The 18,092-nt window shown below is 47.1% G+C and overlaps 1 protein-coding gene across 1 annotated transcript; it reads right to left on the reverse strand.

The window, feature by feature from the left end:
• Nucleotides 1-13,861: 13,861 nt before the first annotated feature.
• mrps23 (mitochondrial ribosomal protein S23) lies at nucleotides 13,862-17,769 on the reverse strand. The gene is made up of 5 exons (XM_040175727.2): nucleotides 17,506-17,769; nucleotides 16,759-16,938; nucleotides 15,326-15,403; nucleotides 14,973-15,096; nucleotides 13,862-14,236 (listed from the first exon to the last, which is right to left on the reverse strand). The coding sequence occupies exons 1-5, from the start codon at nucleotides 17,547-17,549 to the stop codon at nucleotides 14,123-14,125; spliced, it is 540 nt and encodes a 179-aa protein (XP_040031661.1). The 5' UTR covers nucleotides 17,550-17,769; the 3' UTR covers nucleotides 13,862-14,122.
• Nucleotides 17,770-18,092: the final 323 nt, after the last annotated feature.

Consider the following 18,092-nt stretch of genomic DNA (forward strand, 5'->3'; position numbering starts at 1 on the left):
GGTCTGACATCAAAGTGGATGCAAAAAAGCGTTTAGTGTGCCATAGCCAAAGTGTGTCTGCCACGGGGGGGGGGTAAAGGGGACACCGGAGCTGTCCCCTCTTGATGAGAGACTGGCGGCAATGATTGGGGATCGGGGACAGGGTCTGGGCCAACATCGGCGTCGGGGGGGTCGAGGCACGTTTGGAAGCTGTGCCACATTATGTAGCACAGCACACGCCAGCACGATTTTGCACACCTTTTCAGGAGTAAACAATAACCTCCCTCCAGTGCAGTCGAGGCAGCGCCATCTACCCTTAAACAGGTCGATGGTGCGCTGCACTACAGCGCGAATCCCATTTGGAGTGACGCCGAGTGCGAAAAGTGGTCGGTGGTAGCTTCCTTTGTCCGGACGGCAGGTTCTGGTGGTCGGTGGCAGGTTACCTTTTCGGAGCGGCAGGTTGCATTGGTCGGTGGTAGGTTCTTCCGGTGGCCGGTGGAAGGATCCTTTTTCAGTGGAGACATGGACCCGCCCCCTCCTCCTCATGCAAATGACATGTTAATCAGGAATCAGGAAACCTTTATTAGCCAAAATATGTCAAACATACAAGGAATTTGTCTTGGCGGTTAGTGCGCGACAGTAGACAGACAAGACAACAGTGCACAGGTAATAAAATAAAGTGGAATGAAATGCTAATGCAATGGGTTAGTAAGAATAAGGCTAAGGCTATGGGTTAGTAAAAAACAAGGGAATAAAGTTAAACAAATTTTAAATATTAAAAAGTTAAAAAGAAAAGTATTAAGCATAAAGTGCACTAACTAACAAGTAACAGACAAAGTGATGAATTGCAGTTAAAGTGGCATGTGCAGTATGAGGGGGAGTGACCGGTGGAATGTTATAGTCAGGCAGTGGGGGACCGGGCTCTGTTGATGAGCCCGACTGCCGACGGGAAGAAACTGTTCGTGTGGCGGGAGGTCGTAGTCCTGATGGACCTCAGCCTCCTGCCAGATGGAAGGGGCACAAACAGTTTATGTCCGGGGTGGGAGGGGTCGGCCGCGATCTTTTTAGCTCGCTTCAGAGACCTGGAAGCGAACAAGTCCTCCAGGGACGGCAGATTGCAGCCGATCACCCTCTGTGCAGAGCGGATGACACGCTGAAGCCTGCCCTTGTCCTTGGCTGTGGCTGCAGCGTACCAGACGGTGATGGAGGAGCAGAGGATGGACTTGATGATGGCCGTGTAGAAGTGGACCATCATCGTCTTTGGCAGGTTGAGTTTCTTCAGCTGCCTCAGGAAGAACAACCTCTGCTGAGCCTTCTTGGTGATGGAGCTGATGTTCAGCTCCCACTTGAGGTCCTGGGTGATGATGGAGCCCAGGAAACGGAAGGAATCCACAATAGTGACGGGGGAGTCACACAGGGTGATGGAGGAGGGTGGGGCTCTGTTCCGCCGGAAATCCACAACCATCTCCACTGTCTTTAGAGCCAGGTTGTTCTGGCTGCACCACGACACCAGATGGTCAGACTCCCACCTGTAAGCGGACTCGTCCCCACCAGAGATCAGACCAATGAGGGTGGTGTCATCCGCAGACTTAAGGAGCTTGACGGACTGGTGACTGGAGGTGCAGCTGTTGCTGTACAGGGAGAAGAGCAGAGGGGAAAAGAACGCAGCCTTGGGGGGAACCGGTGCTGATGGTCCGAGAGGCTGAGACATGTTTCCCCAGCTTCACGTGCTGCTTCCTGTCAGACAGGAAGTCTGTGATCCACTTGCAGGTGGAGTCGGGCACGTGCAGCTGGGAGAGTTTGTCCTGCAGCAGAGACTGGATGATAGTGTTAAAAGCAGAGCTGAAGTCCACAAACAGGATCCTGGCGTAGGTTCCTGGGGAGTCCAGATGCTGGAGGATGTAGTGGAGGGCCATGTTGACAGCATCGTCCACAGACCTGTTGGCTCTGTAGGCGAACTGCAGGGGGTCCAGGAGGGGGTCGGTGAGGGACTTCAGGTGGGTCAGGACAAGCCGTTCAAAAGACTTCATGACTACAGAGGTCAGGGCGACGGGCCTGTAGTCATTGAGTCCTGTGATCCTGGGCTTCTTGGGGACAGGGATGATGGTGGAGGCCTTGAAGCAGGCTGGTACGTGGCATGTCTCCAGGGAGGTGTTGAAGATGTCAGTGAACACCGAAAACAGCTGGTCAGCACAATGCTTCAGGGTGTGAGGGGAGACGGAGTCCGGACCAGCTGCCTTACGGGGATTTAGTCTTCTAAAGAGCCGGTTAACGTCTCTCTCTAGAATAGAGAGGGTCGTTGCTGGTGGGGGAGGGGACGGTGATAATGATGAAGAGGCGTGAGCACCTGATGGGCTGGGGGAGGGAGGGGAGGGGGACTGCAGCAGGTTGGTGGAGCTGTGGGGGATGGGATCAGGACATTGTCTTTCAAATCTGCAGTAGAACTCATTGAGCTTGTCTGCCAGGCGGAGGTCATTCATGGAGTGGGTTTTTTTTGGCTTGTAGTAAGTGAGGTGTTTGAGGCCTCTCCAAACCGAAGCAGAGTCACTTGCTGAGAACTGTTGTTGGAGTTTCTCAGAGTACAGTCGTTTAGCGTCTCTCAGCGCCTTGCTAAACTTGTATTTTGCCTCTGTGTACAAGTCTTTGTCCCCACTCCTAAATGCCTGATCCTTCTGCAGGCGTAGTGTTCTGAGTTCCGCTGTGAACCAGGGTTTGTCGTTGTTGTAACTCACCCTGGTGCATGATGGTACACAGCTGTCCTCACAGAAGCCGATGTAGGAAGTTACAGCCTCTGTGAACTCATCCAGACTGTCAGTAGCAGTCCTGAAAACATCCCAGTCTGTGCAGTCAAAGCACGCCCGAAGATCCTCCAGCGCCTCACTGGTCCACTTCTTGAATTCCCTCACCACAGGTTTGCAAAGCTTTAGTTTCTGCCTGTATGCAGGAATCAGATGGACCATGACGTGGTCAGAGTGTCCCAGTGCAGCACGAGGGACGGCGTGATAAGCCCTGCTTACTGTGGTGTAACAGTGATCCAGCGTGTTCTCCTCTCTGGTGGGGCATTTAATAAACTGTCTGTATTTAGGAAGTTCATGGCTGAGATTTCCTTTGTTAAAGTCCCCGAGGACAATAACTAAAGAGTCCGGATTGGTCCGCTCCACACGCCGTATCTGGTCGGCGAGTGTCCGCTGAGCCTCGTGCACGTTGCCCGCCGGCGGCATGTAAACACCGACCAGGATGAATGAAGCGAACTCACGGGGGGAATAAAAGGGTTTGCAGTTGATGACAAAAGTTTCCAGATCAGGAGAACAGTGTTGTAGGAGTTAGTGTGCAATCAGCTCAGCTGAGGCCAATTGCCTCCACCTGGCACCGTTCCCTGAGCCACTCCCTTCTCCGTCCCCTCTGCAGCTGAGCCAAACCACGCCCGCCACCACATATCCCTACCGGGGAGCCGTCCGGCCTAGCCCCCCTTTCAGGAGCGGGAGAGGAAATCGGCCACAGCCATCTGCGCCCCCGGCCTATGGACCACCTTGAAATTAAAATGCTACGAGGGATCCGGGCGTTGGCATCTTTCATGCGGTGGAGCCATTGGAGCGGTGCGTGGTCCGAACAGAGGGTGAAAGAGCGTCCCAGGAGGTAGTAGCGCAGGGAGCCGACCGCCCACCGGATGGCCAGGCACTCCTTTTCCACCGTGCTGTACCGGGCCTCCCTCTGACAGTTTCCGGCTGATGTACACTACGGGGCTGTCCACCCCCCCCACCTCCTGGGACAAAACGGCCCCCAGCCCCCTGTTCGACACGTCGGTCTGCAGAATAAAGGGGAGAGAGAAGTTAGGAGTATGGAGGAGTGGTTCCCCACAGAGAGTCTGTTTTACCTTCTCAAACGCCTGCTGGCACTGCTCCGACCACTGGACCGGATCTTGACGCACCTTTCCGGGTGAGGTCGGTCAAGGGGCTGGTGAGGTCCGCGAAGCCGGGGATGAACCGCCTGTAATACCCCGCCAGCCCCAAGAACCGCCTCACCTTTTTTTTTGTCTTGGGCCGCGGGCAGGCCGCGATGGCTGCAGTCTTGTCCACCTGAGGGCGCACCTGCCCGCCCCCCCAAGTGGTACCCCAAATACCGTACCTCCACCCGTCCAACTGCACACTTCCCCGGGTTGGCGGTGAGCCCCGCCCGCTCCAGCGCCTCCAGCACTGCGCCCACCTGCCGCACATGCTCCTCCCAGGAGGTGCTGTGGACAATGACATCGTCGAGGTAGGCGGCGGCATATGCAGCGTGCGGACGCAGCACCCGATCCATGAGGCGCTGAAACGTGGCCGGGGCCCCAAACAACCCAAAGGGAAGTGTGGTAAATTGGTACAAACCGTACGGGGTGGAGAATGCCGTTTTCTCCTTGGACTCTGGCGACAGAGGAATCTGCCAGTAGCCCTTGGTTAAATCCAGTGTCGTGAAGAAACGTGCAGTGCCTAGCCGGTCCAGGAGCTCGTCGACCCGGGGCATGGGGTAGGCATCGAACCGTGACACGTCATTCACCCTGCGATAGTCCACGCAGAACCATACAGATTCATTCTTCTTTGCCACAAGGACGATGGGGCTGCACCAGGCACTGTTGGACTCTTCTATTACCCCCAACTCCAACATACTCGCCAATTCTCTCCGAACCACTTCTTTCTTGTGTTCAGGCAACCTGTAGGGTGGTGACCTCTGTCACGCCCGGGGGCGTCTCGATATTGTGTACTATGAGGTCGGTCCGGCCTGGCAAGGGAGAGAACACATTAGCAAACCGCTCTTGCAACCTGGCAACGTCCACCCTCTGGCTCTCGGAGAGATGAGCCTCTCGAGGGAGCGAGGTATGATTACCTGCTTTTGGAACCTACCGGCCCCAGCTCCTCCCGATACTGCAGAGACCAGAGAGACAGACTCCACCCCCCTCCAGGCTTTCAGGAGGTTCAGGTGGTATATCTGGGGAGGGAGGGTGAGGGAGCTGAACATCAGCTCCATCACCAAGAAGGCTCAGCAGAGGTTGTTCTTCCTGAGGCAGCTGAAGAAATTCAACCTGCCAAAGACGATGATCCACTTCTACACGGCCATCATCAAGTCCATCCTCTGCTCCTCCATCACCGTCTGGTAGGCTGCAGCCACAGCCAAGGACAAGGGCAGGCTGCAGCGTGTCATCCGCTCTGCAGAGAGGGTGATCGGCTGCAATCTGCCGTCCCTGCAGGACTTGTTCGCTTCCAGGTCTCTGAAGCGAGCTAAAAAGATCGTGGCCGACCCCTCTCACCCCGGACAAAAACTTTTTGTGCCCCTTCCATCTGGCAGGAGGCTGAGGTCCATCAGGACTAAGACCTCCCGCCACACGAACAGTTTCTTCCCGTCGGCAGTCGGGCTCATCAACAGAGCCCGGTCCCCCACTGACTGACTATAACATTCCACCGGTCACTCCCCTTCACACTGCACATGTCACTTTAACTGTAATTCATCACTTTGTCGTCACTTTGTTACTTGTTCGTTAGTGCACTTTATGCTTAATATTTTTTTAAAACTTTTCTAATATTAAACTTTTTTGACTTTATTCCCTTGTTTTATACTAACCCATAGCCTTATTCTACTAACCCATTGCATTAGCATTTCATTTTACTTTATTGTATTACTTGTGCACTGCTGTCTTGTCTGTCTACTGTCGCGCACCAACCGCCAAGACAAATTCCTTGTATGTTTGGCATATTTTGGTAATAAATGTTTCCTGATTCCTAATTCCAGTGTATCTCCGCCCCTGTCAGACCGCACCACCTCGTAGTCGACGTCCCCCACCTGCCGTGTGACCTCGAAGGGCCCTTGCCACTTGGCTAGGAGTTTTGAGTTGGAAGTAGGAAGTAATACAAGTACCTTTTCTCCCGGTGTGAATCGTCGCAGCTTGGCCCCTCTGTCGTACAGCCGTCGTTGTCGCTCCTGGGGCTGCAGCAAATTCTCTCGTGACATCCGGCCCAGTGTGTGGAGTTTTGCTCGCAGGTCCAGGACGTACTGAATCTCATTCTTGCAGGGGCTTGGACCTTCCTCAAAGCTTTCTTTAATCAGGTCCAGCACCCCTCGCGGCGTCCTGCAAAACAAAAGTTCAAAGGGAGAAAATCCCGTGGAGGCCTGGGGGACCTCCCGCACTGCAAACAGAGGTCAAGCCAGTGGTCCCAATTATGTTCAAGGTCGCTAATAAATTTACGGATCATGGACTTCAGAGTCTTATTCATGCGTTCCACCAGCCCGTCCGTCTGTGGGTGATACACGCTCGTACGAATGGACTTAATGCCCAGTAACCCGTAAAGTTCTCTCAGTGTGCGCGACATGAACGAGGTGCCCTGGTCAGTCAGAATCTCCTTAGGGATTCCAACTCGGGAGATGACCTGAAACAGAGCCTGCGCGACGCTCTTTGCAGAGATATTGCGCAACGGCACTGCCTCCGGATAACGCGTTGCGTAATCCACGAGAACTAACACAAAGCGATATCCGCGTGCGCTCCGGTGAAACGGCCCGATGAGGTCCAAACCGATCCGCTCGAACGGAACCTCCACCAACGGCAGAGGACGCAACGTCGCCCTCGGAATGCCCGGAGCGTTCACTAACTGACACAACTGAGTGTTTTCCTGCCCCATCAGAGTGTCACGACTCACTCTATACCAGGGGTCTCAAACTCGCGGCCCGCGGGCCAATTGCGGCCCTCGGGCCGATATTTTGTGGCCCCATCCTTAATATGAAAGTGTAGTGTTAGTGCGGCCCGCAAGTTTTATACTGTAACCCCACTGTCAGCTGCTGTGTGGGACATGTTATGATGTTCTGGTTTCCTACTGTGTGCTTGTCCAGTGAACGTGGCATGCATGTGACTGACATGGGGGGCGGGTCGTGTGTGTCGGCCGAGGTGCAGAGAGCAGGAGGGTGAAATTCAGTTTCCTGCCCTCTTTCGCGCAGGTGATCATGTGACTAACCGTTAGCATCGCTCGTTTAATAAAGTTTTCCTTTACGACTCACACTAACAACACATGAAGCATCTGACGTCACCGACGAGCGTCTCCGTCCATTACTACGCAGCTTCGATTCACGTAACTTCACGTTTGGCTATAAAGGAATTCCACAGTCACGTGACCTTAGGTCTCCCCCGCTGAGTTAAAGGAGGACTAGTGTTGTAGTCTCATTCGGACCGATCCCCCAGGGTGGGGTTCAATGACTGCTTTTGAAAGTGAGTGTTAAGTTGTGTTATTGTCGACCATGCCGTTCGGACGCTAGTCTGGCCCGCGTTCGGTTGAAGTGGGCTGCATCTGGCCCGCAGCTGATTTGAGTTTGAGACCCCTGCTCTATACAGTCTGTCCCTAATCAACGAAAAGTGCGGAAATGACTGCGCTGCGTCAGGGCGCACCAGATGACCATCAATTCGTATCACTTGGTCGTAGGCTGAGCGTAGGGTATCGTCACGAGACTGTTCGAGTGGAAAATCTTCCGTGGAGCGAAACTCGGGAGCCGGCGGAGCCCCTAAGGGAGGCTCCGCGGGTTCCCCCTCCCCGTCTGCAGCGTCGGACGACCCCGCGTCACCCCTGAGCACAGCGCACATCTCGCATAACCCTGTCGGTCGTGAAGGCACCCCGTAGCCCCCCCCTCCCCCATTAGCTTATCAAACCCCGGCCAATCTGTACCCAAAATGACTGGGTGCGTCAGGCGGGAGCTAACCGCGACCTTCATTCTATGCTTTTTCTCCTCATACCTAATTTCCACCGATACCACAGGATACTCGTGAACATCCCCATGCACACATCGTATTCTCACCCAGTCTGCCTCCACCAATGCCCCCAGCCGAACTAGGCTCTGATGAATCATAGACTGCGTGCAGCCCGAATCCACCATCGCCTGGCGTATACCCCCCTGCATTCTGTAGGATATTAGAAACAAATATACGACCCGGTTCATAAAATTTATAAAAATGCATATAGTGTACACCAGAATACAGCCATGATTCTGAAACTGTAATCAATAAAGTAATGACAATATTGTAAAACCACTGTAATTCTGCAACTGTAATAGAATAATACCAATGCAGTTATGATTGTATTTGATGTAATGTAATCAACTGGAATGCATGCATGTAATACTTGCACCACAACAGATATTGACTAAGGATCATTTGAAATCCGAGTTACATTGAACTCACCAGAAGACCACTCCCAGAGGTGTGGACACTGACTTTCACACCTTTAAGCATTGTTATAAATACCTGTAGGAACCATTGTTCTCGAGTTGGCTGGTGGAGGCAACAGACGGGTACTAGGGATGGTCAAAAGGACTGACCTGGGGCCTGTTGGTTGCTGAGACCAGCGGCTCCTCAGCTGAGATGTTCTTTTTACCGCAACGCCATCTCCTTTATTAAATACATTCGATTTTAACCTTTTGATCAGCGATAACCTCTGTCCGTCCGGCGTTTCTTCATTTTTGAACACAACAATTCTTACCGGAACGCGGTACGTCGCTCCCGGGCCGGGGGAGGGTGTTGGAACGCCGGCAACCCGAATCACCTGCCCCACCTCCATCAGCGGACACTCTCTCCGGAGGTAGGCAGGCCGTGCATATGACCAGAACAGACTGACAGGTCGTTTATTACATTAGCTAACACTTTTATCCAAAGCGACTAAGGTTACAATAAGTGCATTTAAAACATAAGGATACAAACTGACATGAACATAAAAGTGCAATTTCATCACGGGAAGGTGGCGACGGTTCATCTGACCTGCCGTTCACATCGTAGGACGGTGGCGATAATCAAAGAGGCATGCCAACGCTAAAACAATAAAGGGACCTATGTATCGACCGCGCACGCTAAATAACCCATTTCTAGCGGTCGGGCGAACGGTTTGGCCGGGGTGCTGAGGGGGTGCGGGGTGGGGGGGCTGCTGTCAGTCCGCTGTTGCTCTCTCTCCGCTCGCTGCGGTCGGTTAACAAAAGGTTGCCCAAATGACCCTTTTCAGACTTCATGAACAAATACAGAATCCATTTGTGTTCATTTCTAAAGCATCGCATTAAGACACACATAACTTTATTTAAGACGCTGCGCTACTTGCAGGTCGCTGTGTTGTGCCTGATTCTCAATAAAGTTAGAAAAAAATGATTAACGGCGAACGCGTGGCCGTGAAGATACTCATTAACATGTCATTTGCATGAGGAGGAGGGGGCGGGTCCATGTCTCCACTGAGAAAGGATCCTTCCACCGGCCACCGGAAGAACCTACCACCGACCAATGCAACCTGCCGCTCCGAAAAGGTAACCTGCCACCGACCACCGGAACCTGCCGTCCGGACAAAGGAAGCTACCACCGACCACTTTTCGCACTCGGCCCTATTGTCCATTTGCCACATCTTCTAAGAGCGCAAGATCAGCCATTTTGCGTCATTACGCATTGTGACGGCATCGTGGCGTTTTATTACCGTCCATTTGATCGCATCTGACAAGCAACAGCTGTGTTTTGAGGATGAATTGCATAACATGCCAATATTATTGCAGAACATAATTCACTTTTCTTTTTGAAAATGTGTTAATTTGTATTTGTTTGTTTTACGCTGCAGATCGATCAAACGGGTGTTCGTGTTATTTATGAGAGGCAGTATTGGCATTTCTTTTACACAACAGTCTAGTTTTACACACTTTCACACACGTTTGCGTGTTTCTTGCATTTGCCGACAGTTCTCATTTAACCCGTTTTTGTGCGTACGCGTGGGTCCGAGCTTGCGTGAAGGACCGCACATTTTTCCGTCAAGTTAGCTTTTTATAAATACCAATTATTGCGTAGAGAGCGACGTACGCCTTCTTTTGTGCGTACGCAAGGTTTATAAATGAGGCCCCAGCTCTTCTGTTTTTTTAATCTTAAATGATTCATTAATTGGATCCAATAAAGAGAAACCATACAAGGGGATTTATTAATACATTCCCGTTAGAGAGGTGATTTTATTTAACCAACAACTTTTTTAAATGTATTTTATTCCTTCTCTTCATAAGTATTTTTGTAAACAGATATATTTTTATATACAATGGTCAAAATACTTACCAATCTCGAATCCCTACATCAGGCATTCTGATAATAGAAAAACATACAATCATTGAAGGAATAAATCAGATAATAGATCAAACTTTTTAGTCTCTTAAACAAGTTGGTATGATTTAACAATACCTTGTGCATGTGTGTATTTATTGCACCTATTTCATATTTTCATATGAAAACCCATAGTTATAAGTTCAAGTATGCAGTATCATAAATGCATCTCTGTACAGAGTTGGGATTTCAACATCATATGGAAATCATGTACCTATTTTAGAACATTATTCTATTTTTTAAAACATAACATAATTATTCATAAGTACGCGGTGTCATAACTACATCTTTGACGTTTATAACAAGCCGTGCGTTGTCTATGGACGCCATGATAAGAGCTGTTCGAATTCTCTAATGCTAAGGAAAGGAGCTTCAATGCTTAGGATAGGAACCACGGACCATCCTTTACGAAAGAAAAGGAGATAATTTCCTTCCCACAACTCCTTGCGGCCGCAACATTTAAATGAGGACGTATCATTCGGCCGTTCACGATAATGACTGATAAACGTAAATAGATCATGCAAGTAACCGTTAGCATAACTCATTCATACTGCACCCTTGTTAATAAAGTAATACTCTGGAAATGGATGTTTTATGTCGTCTGCATGACTCAGCACTGTAACAACACATGGACAAGATTCTTCTTTGTAGTCCATCTTCGGAGTTTCGTTGCTGCCCACTGACGTCATTAACAGGCGTCTCCCGTCGCATCAGAAATACGTAGCTCAGTAAAAGTGTCGGCTTCCCGAAACACTGTGGTTGTCTTTTCCTCTACTCATTAATTCTCCTGACCACCTTTTATTGACCCTGTGATGTTTTCCACAGAGGTCAAGGAATAATGGTTAGAAATAAATATAAATAATATATATTGGATATTTTTTTGACAATTCAAATCCAGCCAGAGAGTTAATTTCAAGTGTGGGATTTGTGTTTGGAATATGTTGCTGTAAGGTTCTGGGAAAATATCCTATTGACAAATGAATAAAGTCTGACTTTAAAAAGGCTTCATCTCATTGTGGGGTCTGCACCTGCATTCATCACAGTCCTGTAACATATCATACAACACATACTTTTCATAGATCACCACACTGTCATCTGCAAATCTCAAAAAAATTTGCATAGACTCAAACGTGTGTTTACCCGCCTATTATCTGGTGTCTTCTGCTAGAGGATGAAGCTGTTCTCAACATGTGTTGCTCTTCACTGAGGTTCCTTCCTCACATGAACGAGGGTCTAAGGACGGAGGGTGTCACATGCTTTAAAAGCAGGTCGTCACAATGGCAACAACTCTGCTGTTTGCATTGGGATGTGGCACATGGAGAGAACGATGCCATCTCCATCTATGAACACAGAGCATCACCTTTCTGTTCTGCACCGTGCTCACTGCTCTCAGGCTGCAGAGATGTATCATTTTCAATGCAAAAAGGATTCTTATTGGAGTATTTGCGCATCTTTAGTGCACATGGGACGATGTCAAGGCAGGTTTTTTCTTTATTTGGCTTTTGCCTCTTAAATTCCATAAAGGCTTTGTGTTATGCAAGCTGTAGCTTTACAGCTCGACGATTGAAGCGTGGGGGCTCTGTAGAAGCTCAGGCAGTGGACTGGTAGGATGTACAACTATCCCTGATGCCCACCAGTTCACAGCTCTTCTTCCACAGCTCGGCCTGGAGCTCCGAGTCGTAGGAGCTGTCGGAAGACTGAATCCTGTGGCTGTTGTACAGGTAACAGGCCCCCACCCCCTCCAACTCAGAGGAGGCTGCAGCATAGATGGATATGGAGGCTCCCTCTGCTGGAGTCTGAGAAGAACAAGTCAGAGAAAACAAACCATGGGAGTTTAGTTCTTCAGGACCCAAGCAGATATAAGCAGAGCTAGCCCTCACGTAGACCATCGTCACCTTCTTATCAACAAAGAGCTTTGTTCAGATCCACCAAGCACAGGTCTTTTGTGCACCATGGTTAATAAGGTAATGGTAATGGTAGTAATTAGCGATCGACTCTTACTTACTTACGCATACTAACGGATCATTTGATTTCATTCCAAAGCAAACCTGGCTCCAAACAGTGCAAGTCATCCGTGTAATGTAATGACCAAGAATGTGTGGAATGACTGAGTTGTTCCCTTCGCCTCTGACAGACGAGAGGCTCCTTGTTATTTTTTCAGTATCGATTCGTTTTGCGCTCATGGTATGCAGCGTTGTTGTTCTGTTTGGTTACTGCTACTCCTCATTAACCAACCACACATACACCATATAGTCTCATTTGAAAAAGGGTCAGCGAGTGGTTTGGTAGTTCCAATGTAGGATCTCGCTATTCCATCGGTGAGGTTACAGATTACAACAAATCCAAATCTTTACCGTCCTTCCTTCAAGCTCTAGAGCCGATGTAGTGCTGCTTTTATTTGACAGCGATGTTCCATTCAATGTTTACTTCTTTTTGGCAAAAAGACAACAAAAATGTTATGTATGAGAGCTATTTTTTGATACTTTAACTGTATCACTTCACTTTAACTGAAGTCAATCCCACATTCCATGTTGTGATTGGTTACTGATTCCATACAATTTACAGACATTTTCACATTAAATCACACATGGAAAGATAAAAGGAGACAGCGACAAACACAAATCATCTGTAGGCTTAAGTAGCCGTTGCTAAAGCACCTAGAAATCTCATGTGCTCATACTGACACGGCGAAACTCTCTATAAGCTAGCAGGGAACGATGTGAACACATCAATGTTAATGGAAAGCAGAACATATAGGAGGTGAGTACACATTAGGGGTACTACAGTATACATTAAGAAAAGGGTTCCACAGTACAGAGGGTTCTCTGATAAAGAACCACCAGCAGCTTCTTCAGGAGAACTCAAAGGGCTACTTGGTAATGACATCATCTTTATTGGGCTCCGATAGGAAGACCACCTGACCTGACGTACCAAAGCCAACTCGTGCTCTGTGTTAGATAGAACCAGGCGATGCCATCATATCACAGCAGTCAGATCAGATATATTCAGATCATTTTACAGGACCAAGTATAAACAAAACTTCATGCATGACAAATGAGACAAAGATCAACTCGTATCAGAATGGTGGGAAGAGTAGGGAGAAGGAAAGTAACTGCTTATGATCCAAAGCATACCACCTCATCAATGAAGCATCGTGGAGGTAGTATGGCTGCCAATGCAACTGGTTCCCTTGTATTTATTGAGGGTGTGACTGCTGACAAAAGCAGCAGGCTGAATTCAGAAGTGTTTCTTGCAATAATATCTGCTCATAGTCAGCTAAGACAGTTATAGACAGACTGAAGACAGTTGCGTTCACCAGGGATGAAACCCAGCATCTGGTGAGGTCTGGAACCTATTTCCAGGCTTCAGGCTATCATTGACTGCAACGGATTTGCAACCAAGTATTAAAAGTGACAATTTATGTTTGTTAGTTTGTCCAATTACTTTTGGTCCCTTGGAAAGGGTGTGAGGCACTTATCACATTTGTTGTTATTCTTACACGTTTATATATATGGGAAGCACAAGGTTGTTGGTTCGATTCCAGGCTGCCCCATGTTCCATGTCGAAGTGTCCCTGAGCAAGACACCTAACCCATAATTGCTCCCCGGCAAAAATGTGAAAAAGCCATGGGTTTAAAGTGTAATGTAAGTCGCTTTGGATAAAAGCGTCTGCTAAATGACCTGTAATGTAATTACATATATATATATATTATATTTATTACACACACACACACACACACACACACACCACACACACACACACATATATATATTGATTCTTTAATGTCAACATCCTATGGAAAGTGGCATTGCTTCAGGAAACAGGAAGCTGGCATTGACGAAGTCCACAGAGCAGTTCCTGACGTTGTGATCGCAGACAGAGTTGAGTTGGTGGTTGAAATGAAGGTATTCCTGCAGAAGCCATCACTTCCAGATGAGCAGTAGGAAAACGGGTCTCTTTTAGTTAAACGGCATATGTGCTGTGCAGTTTCTGCAGCCCACCAAATGGGCCTTGAGCAGATGAGGTCTATGGCGTGTTTGTGTCTGTGCTCTCCTCACTGTCAGCACTGACCGACTGCTGCTCCGCCAACATGTCTGTTAGCTTCAGCTCAAGCACTGGATCCCTGGACTCTGCTTCCACCTGCAGGACAAAGGCAGTACTGTTATGTGCTGCAACGTCAGACAGGGACTGGTTTACTCCTGATTCTATTGCCAGGAATCACAAGCTTTCATTTCCTTTGAATGTGTAATGTTATCCTTCAGTTTGTGTGCTAGCAGGACAACAACAGCTCCTAAAAGTGCCTTTGAGGTGGAAAAGAACAATGTGGTAACCTTTGTACCTGTGTTTGCACCTTGATTGAGATTTGCAGAGTCATTTTTTATTCTACTTCAAAAGGAATAAAAGCATAAATGCTCTTCAGTATATAATGGACTTCAGCAACCAGCAGAGAGACAATAAAAAACGAGGAAATGGGTGACACGTGTAATGACCACATTTACTGACCCATTATCTAGTTAACTTTGATTTGTAATTGGTCATTGTGAAATACATTGGACGTGTCAGCTAGAGACAGCAAGACGTGCTGTGTTGAAACAACGTTTGAAAAATAAAACCTAAAACTTAAACCTAAAACGTTTGAGATTAGAAGACAATTTTAGAGGAAGATCTTAAGTATGAAGCACTACGTTCCATCACTGAAGACTACTACAATGCTCTTATCTATTTTCTGTAACCAAGAAACCATCTAACTCCTTTTTAAACCGGCAACTCAACCCAGTCTACATGATAATCACGTGATATTTATTTACAGGCCTGTGTGGACGGAGACTGTTGGAAACGAGGACTTATTAATGTGGATGGACCCTAGGACACTTACAAGACGAGCTCCTCTGCGCCTCAGCATGATGCCCTCTTTGAGCAACGCCTTCCCTGCCTCTTCAAACAGAGCAGAGTCCTGCAGCTCACCGTGGCTCTTCAACTCTGTGTACTTGTCTACAAACCTTGGGAGCAGAGTGAAATAGTTAATAACATAGTCAATGTTAACCGTGTATTTTATTTCACTTAATAAATAAATTGGGAAATACTACAGATTCGGCCATACAAATAATACACAGCCAAAATATTTAGATCCCATTTGACATTTTGACCGTCTCTCTCGCATATCATATCTTCTCATAAATCAGCAAAAGCATAATGATGCCATTATTTTAATCAGAGGGGGAAACAAACCTCTGACATGTTGAAACAAAGTTGGACTTAGACAGATCCAAAGGCCGAGGACCCGTCCCGTACTTCACGTAGAACTTCCTGAAAGGTAGACCCATATGTGTGAGTGGGGTGAGTGTGCCTGCACAGAAGGCTCATTAATAAGGGATGCTCACCTGGGGCAAGTGAAATGGCATGTCGAGGATTGAGTAAGGAAGTGATACTAATAATTGAACACATTTCTTCTTTTATAGCCGATATTGGTCACCAAGCGGTGTTCTTTGTAATCCTTGTGGACAACAGTGGTTGTTCTAAGCACCAGACTCCATTTAGAGAAACTTTGCATTTAGAATGTGACATTCCGCCTTTTTGAGTCACGGGGGTAGGTTCTTCCGTGCCTTCCTTTGCTAGGAACAGCAGACTTAGTTTCTGGGGAAACCGCATGATTTCATTCGATTTTGTGAGAAATATATAAGCTTTAAGAACAACCTTTTTAAAATAGACAGTTTGATGGTCTCGTTTATGGTAAATGGACTGCACTCACAGAAGATTTAAATGCGGATCAGAAATGACAATTGATTAATTAAGTCTTTCTTGTTACTTAATATCTCCTGACAATTATCAATTGCACTGTAATGTTACAAAATTCAATAATTAATTAAAAAAGGGTGTATTGCACACTTACCACCCTTTACACATAAATGGTTAAATATTTTTGTAAATCTCAACTAAATCTCAAAAAAATAAAAATACTTAAAAACAAGTAATCAAATCCAATAAAAACAAAGCTATTGCCCAATGCCAGGCCATTCATGTATTATCTAGTGTGTTATATAAAAACAAGTAAATAAATAATAATCTATATTAATAATCTGCTATCCCCTTTCCCCACCCCTCCTGTGATCCATGGTTTGTCTGTATGAGTGTTCAGAGCCAGTGACCAACAGACTTTCAAAATAATACAATATTTTTTTTAAACTGCCCTGTTAATTAATTAATGTTCTTGCCCAGTCCTTAGTGTCAATCAATGATGTGCTAGGAGGGAACCAGCAAATGCGCTGTAGTTTATCAATAAAACAGTTGCAATGATTTTATGTATTCCGGTGGTAAACACCAGACCTGCTGAGCTCATCGCTGTTCTCATAAATATCTGTGCTATGACACATAAGAAGGTGAATTCGAACAAAAAGAAATGATTCAGACAACCACATAAGAATAACCCACAATTGCCTTCATTCATTACAGCTATGAAGTTGTCAACCTTATTTCAAATTAAGGCCAGTGGACAGTGTAAAAAAATCTCTCAATAGAGAGAGCAGAGCTGAAGGTGATATTCCACTAAATTAAATACCAATGACCACTAAAATTGCACACAATCCATGTTATTTTCACATTATTTACACCAGGAGCAGGTAGGTGACATGGAAGCACATATAATCACTAAAGTGAATACTTACGCTCTGACTTCATCCTCTTTGTAGAAGATTTCAGGCACAGTTTCTTGTTTCTTGGTAACGGGTCTGGTGTGCGGCTTTACGTGAAGTGGGTCCCTCTTGGGAGGGAAGGCCTCGTATACATCATACCAGATGGGTTTCTCTAACGGCTTTATAACGCCAGAGCGCATCAGATCTCGAACCCTGTAGAGTAACAGATGGATCAGAGAATACACAGAGGTGAATTAACCATATGTTGATGGCTTAAACTCAAAGATCGTAAGTATATAGCTGTTCTAAAATATGATGCTGAGCTCGTGTTCCCATTCTTAGAATGGGAAATCTGAATAAGTAAGTATCAAATGCTGTGAATTACAACACTAATTTCACATTAGTCACTGCGCGTCCTCAGGCAGAGCTCCTTGTTCCTTCCTTCCTTCCTTTTAGTCGTTTATCATCTCATTAGTTAAGAGCCTTTTTTAAAACCTCTTTGTGACATGAGTCTCGGTCGCATGCTTATGATGTCATCAAACTCCTTTGACCGGGGATGGTCTTGAAACCCGTTACGGACTTAACTTAGCTAACGTTAAGCGAACAGTGAGCCTATTCCGGTAATTCACAGTATACCGATTTGGCCTTACTTTCAAAACATTTTTTATTGCGCTTGATCCGATGGCTTTTAACAGGTCAAGGACATTGCTAACACTAGCCCCTGTTAGCTCCTTATCTACCACCGGCCTTTCAGCACATCGTGAAACGCTGCTTCCTTACCGGGTGAACACGGTTCCAAACTTTTCAAGTCGGCTGCCAGCCATTGCTGTTGTCTTATTGACAGACGTCAAATTTGTTCATATGTCCAATACCGATATCCGGTGGGATCTTCTTCTTCTTCTGCGTTATTTTCCGGCAGACTAGGTACGTTGCTGTCTCCTACAGGTGTAGAATTGTCATTGTAGTTTTGGCCCGTATATAATATATAAATATATCTCCCGAATTAGATCGTGTGGTCGTAAGAAATAGTACGACTTCTACTCTAGTGCACTCTGTTCGAGACACATCACTTACGGGAGAAGGGGTTAGGGGTTATTCTTTCTCTCCGTTTGCTTAATTCAATGAATAGAATCCTCTCCGAAGCACAGAGCAGCAGTATATCAGGACATGTTGTACGGACTCCAGGTTTAAAATCATTTGCATTTTTTCGCGACAGGCATTATTAATATAATAACTCAAGGAGGGGCCACCCCCGTGGCCCTCTATTGGCCAGCCGCCACTGATCATTTCAGTATTTTGGGGATTTTACTAGAAGTTTTACACATACAGGCTCACTTCTGAGCTCATTACCACCTTCATTACCGAAT

Source organism: Gasterosteus aculeatus, chromosome 1 (assembly GCF_964276395.1).
Source record: "Gasterosteus aculeatus chromosome 1, fGasAcu3.hap1.1, whole genome shotgun sequence".
Lineage (NCBI taxonomy): Eukaryota > Metazoa > Chordata > Actinopteri > Perciformes > Gasterosteidae > Gasterosteus > Gasterosteus aculeatus.

Coding starts and splice junctions, on each gene's coding strand:
- mrps23 (XM_040175727.2), bottom strand. CDS start 17,549: ATGGCTGGCAGCCGACTTGAAAAGTTTGGAACCGTGTTCACCCG. Junction 16,939..17,505: donor TTTGGAACCGTGTTCACCCG/GTAAGGAAGCAG, acceptor GTTACTCTACAG/GGTTCGAGATCTGATGCGCT. Junction 14,237..14,972: donor GGCGCAGAGGAGCTCGTCTT/GTAAGTGTCCTA, acceptor TTTGTCCTGCAG/GTGGAAGCAGAGTCCAGGGA.